Source organism: Battus philenor, unplaced genomic scaffold (assembly GCF_028537555.1).
Source record: "Battus philenor isolate CCGP_79_NKW_IND1 unplaced genomic scaffold, ilBatPhil1.0.hap1 SCAF_15, whole genome shotgun sequence".
Taxonomy (NCBI): Eukaryota; Metazoa; Arthropoda; class Insecta; order Lepidoptera; family Papilionidae; genus Battus; species Battus philenor.
The window spans coordinates 3213389-3227755 of NW_027181677.1; the positions used below are offsets into that span (position 1 = coordinate 3213389).

General features: G+C 35.3%; 1 protein-coding gene across 2 annotated transcripts in view; it reads right to left on the minus strand.

The window, feature by feature from the left end:
- Positions 1–14367, minus strand: part of cutlet (chromosome transmission fidelity protein 18 homolog) — a 48192-nt gene continuing 33825 nt past the window's right edge. Inside the window, exons 15-16 of one of the 2 annotated variants that reach the window (XM_068761707.1) lie at positions 5649–5703; positions 1–179 (exon numbers count right to left, since the gene is read on the minus strand). In XM_068761707.1, coding sequence (XP_068617808.1) covers positions 76–179; positions 5649–5703 — 159 coding nt within the window. In that variant the 3' untranslated portion in view covers positions 1–75. The remainder of the gene's footprint in view (positions 180–5648; positions 5704–14367) is intronic. The other variant, XM_068761709.1, reaches the window with a different exon arrangement.

Below are 14367 nucleotides of genomic sequence, written 5' to 3' on the forward strand. Positions count from 1 at the left end.
TTATTGTTTCCTTAATAAATTATATAGTTACAATGATGATACAGCTTTGTACAAGTTCGAGAGTATTGCAGTCAGCTACAACAAGTCCCGGAGGCGTACATTGCGACGCACTGCGTTGTTGAAGCCCTCCCTATACTGGTAGAACACGACGCTTGAAGAAATCACGTCGGGTGTCGCTTCTGTGAACAATGTTCACACTTTTAAGTTTATTTTTAACAAATCGAAAAACACAAAGGCATGAAAATTTAAACGGAAGACAGATTTTAAGATTTCATTTCTTTCAGAAATTTGTATCTAATCAGTAAGAACGAAGTCAGTTCAATTAAAGGTTTTTGTTAACAATATAGAAAAAAACTCTGTTAACAGAATAATACACCTGGAATATATTAATTATGACAATAATATATTATGTTACATAATATTTATTATATGAACATTAAATAACGCAACAAATATAAACCAAAGTATTTTTATATGCACCGAAATTTTATATACAAACAGAGATAGCTTAAAATAACACGTCAAATAAAATGTGACTAGTTAGTAGTGTCTCCAACTCCAACATAGACCTCTGGAAACGCTGTGGTAAAATGCCGATCGACCATCAGATCAAACGTACCAAGTGGAACTGGATAGGCCACATGCATCGCACCGAAGCATGCCCTAGAATGGAATCCTCAAGGAAAGTGAAGATATGGCCGTCCAAAGCAAACCTGGCGGTGGACGATCACTACAGAAGTGAAGGCAGTTGGAATGACGTGGAGCAAAGTAAAGCGCAACGCTTAAGACCGCTCGGGGTAGCGACGTACTATGAACGTCCTAAGCCCCATCTTGGAGACATAGGAATAAATGATGAGTTGGACGTGTGGAAAGTTTTGAAGGAGTGAAAGTATAGCTCATTCGCTGTCAATTAATCTATAGCCCTGTCTGAAAATTTAAAAATAATAAATAACATTATTATTATACAGCAAAACAAAGCCTGGCTTATCGGCCTGTCGCATTCTAATAGAAAAGATAAATTGATGTAAAATATTTCATAGTAATCACCTTTTACATGTCATAATTGGAAATACGTGTAAAGGCTTCAGAGATTTTTGCTGATTAATCAGCTATACTTTGAGACCTTTAAAGCTTTTACAACTTTAACCAATTAATCTGTGTAAAAAGACATAAAGCTTTCTGTAAGGACACATAAAACAAATTTAATTAAAAATGAATCAGGTTTGGATCAGGTAACTTTTAAAGTTTTTATAACAAGAATTAATAAACCCATGTACGTATTTGAATTAAAACAACTTAAGTATTGTTATTACAGATTATATTTGATTTTAGGTTACAAATCGAGTATTGTGTTTATATAATAAATGATATGTGATACGAACAAAAATGTTGTACTGTCTAGAAATACGTATTCCTCCGCTACAAATTATTTCTCGATTCATTTCTTCGTAAAATCAATAAGATCGATTAAAACAAATAGTCGGCATGATAGGTAAGTAGATAAAGCCTAAAACATAATTAACGAGGGCATAATGACGGGCGGTAGGCGGGCAGGGGAGGCCGGGATGTTTGCACTAGTTAATTGCTGCCCATTGTGCCGCCCACCGCGCCCATCGCGCCCACCGCGCCCGGAGCGCGGCGACGACGAGCCGGCGCTATCGCATTATATAATCTCGTGTGCGCTTACCTACTTTCTTTAATAACGACTCGCCGTAGGTATTTTAATATACACCGTTTTCAAAAGCGCCCCACTTAACTATTCAGTCGCGGAGGCACTAGTTTGCGTTTCATTTAAGCGAGGGATAAAAATGCATGAATAAAATAAACACGTCGCGTATGGACGGATCCTGGATCTCTTTTAATTACATTTTTTAATTTCTACAATGTTAACATGGGCATGTAAAAGAGGTTGTTTAATATCCGGAACTGGAATATGACTTTCATGTCGGCAACAACCTGTTAGTGAAAATAAATTATGTGTAAAGATTAGTACAATTCTAATTTTAAAAAGTATTTTTTTAATTTTACTTTTTAACTCTTCAGTACAGTAACAGGCATTCAAGATAATCGAAGGAAGCTACATATTTCATTGATTCCTTTTTAAATAACGATGAAAAGCATACCGCCATGTATTGATTGTATGTTAACATTAAACATAATTTTAATTATAGTAAAGGGGCTGTTCGGCGATAAGTTACAATTAGCAGAATTTAAGCGGAATCAAGCAATCAACATAGTCATTAGACGGGCGGTGTAATCCGACTGTTAAATCAAATAGCTCAGCCGAATCGCTCCGGGGAGGCGAAACAATTACTACGTGTAGCGCCCATTACAACTTCCCCGGTACAGTCATCTACATAATTTCGGTGTGTGGGTTTATGTACAGTCGTAATATTTTTATACTAGAAAATGAGGAGACCAATAGAAGATTTATCTGAATGTTAATGACCTGACCCATTCATAACTGTTGTATAGTTTATTATTCGCTTGTCCAAAACTAAATTATAGAGATTTAATATGTTTCGAAACGTGCGGGGCACGTGTCAATATTGTTAAACTATTGAACAAATTTTACGTAGTTATACTTCTTTTATTACTTAAAACAAGAAAGAACATATTATTTAAATGAAGATTTGAACTGAAGCCCAAATCCTGAGGACCTCACAAATTGGACAGACGAACTAGTTACGAAAAAGCCAGGTGCAGGCTGCTTTCACCTGGCACTATTGGAGACCTATCTTATGTCTTTATATCTCTATCTCATGTTCAGCAGCGGATGTCTTATGGTTGAAAGTATAATGAAATTTTTTTCTGATATTAATTAGTAACGTAACCTTCGATATTAAATCTCACTAGTCTAGTAAAAGCCCATTCCATCTTTTAATTTGTACACAATCACAGAGAAAAAATACTGTACAATTTTTTTTAAATCGCTCTTTAATATCAACTATACTGTCTACTCGTATAAATTATCTTAACATTTCTTTCAAACACTTAAGTATTTGAAAATATTGTTCAATTTGTAAAATAATCCTATACTTATATTATATATGATCTAATTCTACAGCATCTAACAAACCTTTTTATGAGCTATATTAAACCTATGAGATACATAGATTGCTACGAATTTACGTAGCCGCGTAGCAGGTGCTACGTTTTTGTTGTTACTGTACGGTTTATATAGTTATTCAAGAAATACGTTAGAGATAATTAAAGTAATAGTAAATTTAGTCAAATTTTGAGCGAATAGCTAAGACAGATTCAGTTAAATTCACGCGAAACTCTACGTATAACAGTAGTATAAGTATACACAGTGTGATAGGGTTATAGGTGTTTAAAGGTTTGGATGTCCACCTCATATGTCAGCAAAAAGCTTTTACATGTGAAAAAATTGTACAAATTTCCAGTATCCCTGTATAGTGTTTACTCTAAAATATGTTACATTAATTTATTTATCCATTACAATGCAACAAAGCCAATAACTTCTGGTAGTATGTCCACGGGAATGCACAGTCAATATATGTAGTAATTGAATTTTGAAATCGCTTTTTCTTACCATAATACAATTACTTTATTTATTATTTCTGAAACTATTGATTGTTGATAGTGTTCCACATATTAATTTACTGCAAATGCGTTACACACAGAGCCCTTTAAAGCTTTTTTACCTATAACCTACCATCTGTATTAAGTCAATGACTATGTGAGCTTACTGCATATTGTTTTTTGAAATTGTATATTAATGATTACCCAACGAATACCTGTGTTATCCGTAGAAAGCTAGACCTTTAACTGGACTATAGGTACAGCAAATCCATAGGGATATATGCAAAGGGGGACCGGAAAGTAATGTCGTTTCTGTCGACAAATTTTACAAAACCTATTGATTTTTACCGCTCCAACATTGAACATTTGTATACTAGATGGCAAAAGGTTGTTGATAACGAAGATGAATATATTTTTGATCAGAAATAAAACACTTGTTAAACATTTAGTCGCGTGAATTTAGTTTTAGAAAGCGACTTTACTTTCCGGTCCCGCTAATACTATTTCGTTCCTAGATTTAATAATGGTTATAAATGGCATTTGGCTTAGATATTGATTTGCGCTAATCTCGTGTTAAGATAACATCTTAAAATAATTTCTTCTGCTTTATTAAATATTTTATATACCAACTAAGACGTGCAATGCAATGTACATTTGGAGGTTATATAAATGATGGTAAATTACATAAGTCACAGAAATCTAGCTATATATTAAATATATATAGAACGAAAGGTCTTACATCTGAGAACATGAATAAATGAACATTAGACAGTGCGAACTCTCACACAATTGTATTAGAATCGGAGAGATCATTAAACGCAGTTGTCATAATGAAAATTGTAGAGTATGTTCTTCAAATTGATAAGGGCGATATCACATTCACACAGAAAAACTCAAAGCAGGGTATTTTTATATATTTAAAATTATAAAGAAGAGATACAATTATATTATACACACGTATGATATATACAAACGCCCATAAGCTATTTCAACTGCTTACACGTGGTCGTAATAGTTTTTCCTGATCCAGTGGAAGGTATATCTTGCTAAAGGCAGTGTAATTGTGTAATGAGTCGCTCATTACTTTCAACAATAATTACTTGTAAGTGATAATGGGTTCTAAGAGAATCACAGAAGTAATTTTATTATCGTAATGGGACCACTATAAGACCCATTAAAAGTAGACGAGGCGATTTTGGAAGATTTTGTAGATGAAAAATTATATTTTACGATAAAATTAAAAATAGTCTAGAGTACATGTAATCTCGTGGTTTTATTTTATCATATAATTAATCTATGGTTTATAAATCAATTATTTTTAAAAGGATTTTGTGATTTAAGGGGCCAATTATTTCGACGATTCAAAAATAAAGAACCAATATGTATGTATTAGAAGCCTGTTATTTTGCATCACAAGATAACGCCCAAGAACTCCACCATTGTAGATGTTAATAGTTGTTTGCTTTTTAATGATAATGAATCGATCATGCTGAATGCAGACCGTTTCCAACCGGTCCCTATCGAAAATTTATGGAGAAGGCTATGTGTGTCCCAGCAGTGGACATGCTATGCTTGAAATGATGAAGCAATCGTACTAGTGTTTTACATTATAATAATTAAGTATATAAATTCATGCTGAACTCAAAGATTGTGTGAACCTGTCCTAAGCTCGGTAAACACAATTCACTCGGCGTCTATTAAAATTTCTCATTCGCGACCAAATTATACGCGATTAATATCAGAACGTCAGACAGTAGAGTGCGGGGCGGGGGGCGGGGCGCGGGAACGGCAGGGATCAGGTGTTCGATTCTCGGGCGAGTGTCGGGGAATGAATATTAACAACCCTTCCTGGCGGCGCGAGTTCGTAATTGAAAATAATAGGCTCGCCGCTAACTCGACGTGTGATTAACGTTATGCGATAACGGTCGTCCTACGCCGGGTTCGCTGACAATGAATTTGTTTTAGCTTAATATCGCTAAGTAAGAGAGCTGCTAGCTTCATTTTCATTTAATTATATCTTTACATTTGTTCTTTCTCTCTTAAAACTCGTAGAGCTTTAATGTTTAATATATGTACCGTGATCATAAAAAAAACAATCTTACCTTGTCGTTGCGCTTGCGCCATTGGCACAATTCTACCGAAGAAGTCCTTATGTACCTGAAAGATAAAGCAAATGTTTTTGACATAACTTTTGAACTTGGTGAAATGACAAATTTTACTGTAATATATTTAAAATATCTATAATTTTTATCTAAAATATTATATAACCTTATCATTTCGGTCCTAGAACGTAAACTGCTGGACATAGGCCTTCTTTAAAACATTTTAGTAGGGCCGCTTGGAAGCTGTCTGCAACCGGCATCTTTGGATGACCTTAATGCGTACTACGCAGGCCTTGCCGGTCCGTGATCTTCACTCTAGAACCTTAAAGCCTCAGCTGCCACCGCCCTTCGCGCTATATAGCCTGTCACTTCAATGTGCCATTTCAGTAGACCATGATGGTTACTTCCATCTAAGGATCTCCTCTTTTCTAATTCGATTGAAATAGTAATAATATTATTTGTGTGTTTTTGTTCCTTATAAAAGGAGGTAAAACAAAGCATGTTTTGAATGATGTTTTGTGCATCTTACAATTAATGAAGATTCGACTTTTATCTTTGTACTGGATCCGTAGTAAAGGGTGACAATCTCTAAACCTTTTCAGAGAGAGAGAAGGTTTGTGTTACAATAATGAGAGGATTAAACTACTAATAATAGTAGGTTCGGCCGCCACTAGCGTAGTTTTAGACTCTTTTTCCAACACTCGGCCCTTTTCAATGAATTACTAATAAGTATAATAGGTATAAAAATTGAGAAAGACGAATTATTTTCACCGAAAATAATGCAATTTTTTTAGAACATTTTTGAATATTTTGGCGATATTTAGGTATCGCAAGAAACTAGGATGCGTCGGATCTACAGGAGTATGCGAAAACGTTTCCGTAGTTTTGACAAAAGGCATCCAAGAAGTCCGTGTGGATTAAGCCGGCTAACGGCTACGAAACCAAAAAAAACTTTTGCGATATTTATGTCTAAGCACAGACTAGTAACAAAGATTTTTTAAGTTATGTCTCTCGTGTTTATATAGTCTATTATTCTATTTTTGAATTTTCGAAATCCCTGTACACTATATGTCCACATAACGCGCAGCATGTAACATCATGTCCCAAGGACATTTTTGGCATTTTCCTTGAAAGTTAAGGCCTCAGATCCATTAAGTTAGATAAGAAAAATAACTAATCAAGAAGTTATTTTATATGTGGGACATTTAACACGTAGTCTCATACGAATGTGGGGCCTAATGAACGGGTTTGACGACTGTGCAGAACACAAGTGCTAGACACCAGCAAAGCGTAAACAAGCGGCGCGGACACAATTGCAACATATAACGTATGGACAAGTTTGAGAGAAATATCACTTGGATAGGTTCCGTATATTTTTCATTTTTATGCATAGAAAACATTTTATCATTTCGACTATTATATGCTTTTTAGACAAAATATATAATTAATTTTTTTAAGCAGTAATCCAAATTTTGAAAACGATTTTTCTTGTACATTACCATTACGTTATTTTCTATTCAAAAACAATCGATTTTAGGTAAGCTGTATCACACATCAGGTGCTAACTAATGAGCTATACATTCACCCCTTTAAGAGCTTTTATACTTGTAAACAATTACCTTATAAAGCGTTTTCTATTGACTTTTGATACCAATATATTAAATATATATTAACAGATAAATGCTGTGCCAGATCAAAACAATTACGTTTCTTACGTGTTACACAGTTTGGTTTGAGAACGCGTCGCAAGAAGTGACTAAGTTAACCGAAAGACTCGACAAGTTTGCAACATAAGTTTTAATATGTACTTTTTATCCATTAAGAATGGATATCTTGAAAAAAAAGTTGATAAAGCATCATTACTTACTGATTCACCAAAATATAGAACTACTGTGTATCGATAAGTATTACAAAAAAAAATTGTAAAAGTAACTTTGTTTTATTTGTTGAACTTTGAATTGACTATTCGTAGCAAAGACAGGACATTATTTGTCAGGTCAACAAACTTTATGTAACCGCAGCTGACGCGAGGCTGGTTGCACTACTACTGGTTGTGATTTAACCATCGACTAAACTACTGTTTTTTTACCTTGTATTTTAGTTAAGCTCTTTATATTAAGAATTATCGACAATTGTATGGTAAATGGAGGAGTAGGATTAACTACAGGCACTACATTACTCTTGCATAATCATATTTATACATCGATGTATGACCAAACAATATTCAAACAAGTCTACCGTAGACATATTTTGCGACGGAAACAAAAAATGTGTGGCACAGAGTAGATTATATCTTTTTTTGGTTTCAAGGGAAACAGGGATCTACCAGCTATTCAAATTACTACGCCTTCGAAAGGAAGACAGAATTTTGTGGGATTTCTATTCATTAAAACCCTTTAGTGATCGCCCTCTGCGCTGTGTGATAAACTTCGGTAGTTTTAGTAGTAAAAGAACACCCATAGTTCCTCGCTGTGGTATTCTGGATAGCCACTCCCAGGGTCTGCGTTATTCAAGCTACCCCTGAAAGCCTACTGGTAACATTACGATAGTTCGAGAGCACGTGGAAGTTAGTGAGAGTTTAGATCCCACACCTCATGTTTCTGGTAGTGGAACACCAATCTCCGGGGAGCCATCACTATGTGCGGCTCTGGGCTGATGGCGTCGTTTCGGAGAGTAGGTTCTAATCACAAAGATTACGATTATCATTGGTAAATGTAATATGCTTTAGCAAAATCCACGGAACCAAGAAATAGCACATTTCCACCGCTGACGTGTGGCGTACACACTGGCCCGCGGCGGCTTCTCCAATTAGCAGAGTGATGCGAGACGCGACGGTCGTTAGGGCTGTGGCGACGCTACATCGTTACCGCGCCGTGAAGAACCACTGAAACGCTCTCGACACGCCCGGCTTCTTCCTTTACCGCGTAGTTCCTCCAGTTAGCACGTTTCTTTTAAGTAATTTCACGTTATCACCCGTGTGTCGAGCACTTCTCACATACGTTGCGGTTGCAATTATCTTTGATACGTTTGAATAGGGTTCCACAACAAAAAAATGTTGAAAACTTTTATATAAATTATTATTGTACAAATAAAATGAGATACAGTTAATAATGTTATTCGTAGCACCGTAGAATTTCGTAGGAATCTTAATAGGAATGAAAGGTTATTGGTTTATTAGTTCATTTGTCATAAAAAAATTTTAAAACTTTTAGACCTGTTTCCAATTATCCTTTATAAAATGATCACTCTGAAATCAATTTTCGCTATTGGAATGCGAGTCAAGTGAATGACCCCTATCAGTACAAAATCGACAGCGACAGATAATAAACAAAAATTATTTCTAATATGTGTTTAGTAATCCGAATTGTAAAAACACTTTTTTGCTACGTTTAAAAAACACATTTATTTGTGTAACCAATCCTTTTCTTAGAATTTTTGGATGGAATGTCGCCGTCGTTTTAACTCATAGACCCCGGCTGCAAGGAATAGACCTCCCCCAAAGATATCCATGGAGAGATATACCATAATTGCCAAGCTAGGCAAGCAGGCTGACGATCGCACTGCGGTATTATGGTACACAGAAGACGCTACTGATGCATAGGGTGTACCATATTAATTGACAGCAAATGAAATGTACATTCACTCCATTAATGCTTTTACTACCATAACTAATCAACTACGAGGGCGAAAACTCTATTACAACTTGTTCACGAGTATTTTTAAATCCAAATTCGTTTTGACGAATTATCAGCGTTCATGCTAGTAATAATTCTCAATTTCTGGGGTCACTTATATCGGGGAGAACTAGAAATAATCAATAAATATCATAAATTATTGCGACAACGATAGAGTAGTTTATATATAACGTAAATTATGATCCAAACCACAATGATTTTACATTTTTTACGACCGGAGTCGACGTCACGACGATGTATTAAATCGGCGATAGATATAAGATTATAAGTTGAAATAAATTCACCGGTAATTCATTCCGATTTTGTATACCGCTGCCATATATATTTTTACTTAGTAATGTATAATAACAAACCATTACTTGCAAGCGGTAATTTCGTTCCACCGCAATATCTCCGAGCGGGCAGGGCGCTGCGGTAAATCGCGCGCGAGTATAAACACAATTTCGCACTCATAAAAGTTATCGCATGGCGTGTCGCCGATCGTCGCCCGCTATCGACACGATATTGTCAATCTGCCTCCAATCCCCCTCTACTGCCTTGTTAGAGCAACATTGTTTAGAGGTTATATTATTATTTTCTTGCTTACATCTCTCTTTATCACCTGATTTTTTGTTTGAATAATTCACATCTCCTGTAGCTGCCAAAAACTAAATAATCATAAACATCATTTTAGTTGCAGGAAATCCACTGCTTTATATATAACTTCCCCACAGATTTACAATATGACTAGAAGCGGCTAACAGCCATAGTCTTCCAATGATTTTAATAAGTGCCCACCTAGAGCGTACTAGACTGCGTGGTCCGTGATCGCCACTCCGGAACCTTCAGGCCCCAACGGTTATCTGTTCTGACCACTGCCACTTCAAGTTGTTGATTGCATATAAGTCAATCTTCACATCACTCAAAATACTTGAAGAATAAGGCAACAATTAAGGAAGAAAAGGACCAACATTTAGCCACTTCTGCACATGCAGTGGTAGTCGTGCAACAAAGTGTACCGCCCGCCCGCAAGGTAACGCCTGATTCCATTAAATAACAATTAAGGAGAAAAATACATTTAACATGTCAAAAGATAAAAGCCTTACAGTTGTATATGCTCATATGGTGTCTATTATTGATGGTGCAACCTGTTAAAAATTAAATTAAATAATAATGCGTAAAGAGCGTTTTCAAAATTCCAATAACTACATATCAAAATTAATTATTGCATACTATCTATCCCTGCTGACTTTGACTTCCAGATATTATTAGTATAACGCAATCCTATATAAAAAAAAAACAAGTTAATGTAACTTATTTCAAACTTTTCAGATTATTTGAACTATGTTGTTTCCTTCTAAGTATAAGAGTAAGAGAGCGTTGAAAAGGAAATATAAATAGACTACCACTACATTGCATTTTACGGATATAAATAAATGTAAATAGAGAAAATTAAGCATCAAGTGATAAACTAGGTAATCTGATGTATATAGAACTATGATATAGTACTAAGAATATTAAGAAAATAAAAAATTAGAAATAAATTAAAACGTAAATTTTAATAAACGCATAAAGTATAAAAAAATAAAAAGACAAAAATAAAGTAATTTAGAAAATGTAATACCTGTAAAATTCGGAAGGCGACGTAAGTGAGGTGAGGTATAAATGGAACAAGGAATAAGAAAGAATATGTGAGGAATAAAAGAAGAAAGAATAATTGATATTAAGATGGAAGAAAGATGAGAATATAACAAATTTAACATCATTCATCCTCTAATAATAACAAACTTTGTGAAACTGTGTACAGAGTCTTCTTTTAAATACACAACATACTTGCATTAAGAAAATCTTTTCTTAAACAGACTGTAACAGACGTATAATGTAAAATAGAAAAATAACAGTTCGTCGTTTATTTGTTGTCGATAGCAATCGACAGTAAGAAATGATGTATCAATAAACATGTGCAACCAATTCAGGATTGTTGGCGATTGCCTGGCCCTTTTAGTCTGCAATGTATAAAAATCGTACGCGAAAACTTACACAGTGAATTTACTATTTGCCAAGCACTTACAATACAATATACATTAATGAATTCTCCGAAAGAGATGTATTAACCAATTTCGAGAAATAAATGATATCGCCTCATCGCAGAACGTGCCTACGCAAAACAAATTTAAACATTCATTCTGCTCTCAAATATTTATCTCAAACATAGATATCTCGCGTTGTAGACGATATTTTTCCGCTCGGATGCACCGTGGGGGTGGTTGAAAGGGGGGGTGTACTAGGTATCAATTCGCCCCGCCCCGCAAACAATACAATCAGAGCCAATCTGCCGCGCAAATAGGAAAATAGAGTGCGCGCCGAGACAGGGCCGCCGCGGGCGACTACAATGTTGCTTTAGTTTTATGCGAATTACACGTTAGTTGGTACACGTGGCGAGTGTTGCCTTTGGACAGATTATTAAATACGTTATTTCAACACCTATACCAATAACATACAATTAAAATATTATTTATTAATATCTCACAATTTATCCCTATAAAACTAACTTATATTGGCTACCTTATAATAAATGATAATAATGGAATGGGGAAGAATTTTTTACGATTCTTAGTCTGGCCATAAATACTGTTATAAAAATAAACAAAATGTAATTTTGAATTTGGAACCTGCAATTTTTATATGATTTTTCGTAGTATTTTTAAAATCCTCCATACGCTTGGTATTAGTCTAATGTTTGTGTACCGGGTTATTGACCGGTACAATGAAACCTCCTCTATTTGTCATAGAAAAAAAAGCTGGCTATCCACGTTGTGTTCGTACAAAAAAGACGATTAAAGCAGTGAGGGAAAGAATTTTGTCCGAAAGCAAAAGATTTTTATCTCGGTGGGTGAAGATAGCACATAGAACCATGTCGCGTATTTTTTAAAACGACTAAGGATTTGCAGCCTATAAGAGACGCACTGGTCATTTCCTAACTAATTATTTAAAAAAAAAGGATAGTTACATCAAAAGTATTACTGAAGCAGTACGTAAAGGGAGATCACAGAAAATTGTTGTTTACGGAGGAGAACATTTTTACAATTTTTTAGCAAATAAAATGAACGTATTAATGCTGAAAGTTCTAAAGAAGCTTCCCAATTAGTCAACAGAGTACAATAAAGGCATTATATAGTAAATAAGTTATTTGGTGGTTTGGTAAGGTGAGAAAAGGACCAATATTTAGCCACTTCCACACATGAAGTAGTAGTCGTGCAACAAAGTGCACCCGCCAGACCGCTGATAAATGCGTATGCGGCAAACAATGCAAATCACACAACTGCCATCGCCAAATCACTTAACACGTGTTTCACCCCTCCACGGGACATCTTCAGGAGTTATGTCACACCGATTAGTGCCAAACACAGAGCGGCACTAATCGGTGTGACATATATGCATACGCATTTATCAGCCGCCTGGCGGGCGGTGCACTTTGTTGCACGACTACTACTGTATGTGCGGAAGTGGCAAAACATTGGTCCTTTTCTTACTTAGGATGGACTTCCCCAAGGTAACGCCTGATTCCATTAAATGTTTGGTAAGGTGTTAGCTATGTAAGAGTGACTAAGTAATATTTTTGTAAAAAAGGTATCCAACATTAGCACAAGTGTATCAAGGTACCATTCTTGAGAAAGTAGTTAAGCTCTTTAACAAATTAATGTTCAATAACTAAGAATAGGTCTTTGATCGTAACTCGGCGCCGGCTCATAGAGCTCGATCGAGCATCGATCTACCAAATCTTGGTTAGAAACAAACTTTCCAGACTTCATCAGAGCTGAAGACTGACCGTCATCTAGTCCTCATTTTAATTCACTGGATTGGACTGGATGGAGTCCCTAAAACAACCATCACGATTGGCAGTGAAGAATTGTCCCATTGAAATAGTGCCGACAGCTTTTGATTATTGGCCTCAACATTTAAAGGACTGTATTGCACCCACCGGAGACCATTTCGAATAAGCTTTATATATTTTTAATTATTCTATATTAATGCACTAAATTAGAATACTATTACTAATAAATGTTATATACAATACTTCATATGCGATATTATAGCGAGAGTGAGTATTTTAAACTTTGTAGTTGAAAATTACATTTTATGGTTATTGTGATAATAACTTTAGACAGTACAATGTCTACAGGGGCAGGTAGTAAACAATAATTAAATTAGGTTACATTACATTACGTTGTTTATTATTTCTGAAATCATTGATTTCTGGATGGTGTGTACTATGCAGTAATTGTAGCAAATAAGCTATACATTCACCTCTTTAAAATTTTTACACTTCTAACCAATCTCAATATCTCAATCAATATAAAACCTTTAATACGTCTTGTACCCGAGATCTCTAATAGATAAATTAATAATATTGGTATTAGACTAGGTTGATAGGCTGCTCAATTCGTTAGTTTGATTGTATGAGCACTATTTTCTTACATTTTGTGAAAATAAGTAAGATTATAAATCTTAGATTGAAAACTGTTGAATTTGTCTGACCACACTGATTTTTATCTATTATAGGCAAAGCATTGGACCTCTATCTCGCCTAATGTTAAGTGATGACGAGGTCTACGATGCTTCAAGCTTACCTAGAAGATACCTATTCACTTGTGACTTGAAGACTCTTAAGTTATAGTCAGCGGGACACTACGGTGCAGGTAGGTTGTACCTTGGCTATTCGCACTATAGAAGTGGTACCAAAACACTTAGTGCAGTTTGGAGGGATTTCAACCGAGTATGGATGTCGTAAAGAATCCGTGAGTCTTGTTGTCTGATGGAAAAGAGGACATAGCTCCGAAGTACAGAGCGTGCGAGTTGTAACGTGTAGATGTAAAGTTTATACAAAATCAAGTTTACTTCAGTTTTATTTACTTCGTAATAGCACGATGAGAGTAAGCAATCGGTTTGGCATTAGAAAGCTTAGTATGTAGACTCGACAGCAGACTGCAAGTTGTCAGCGAAACTGTTCTAGAAAGGGTCATTCGTCGACTGCAGCTTGTAGA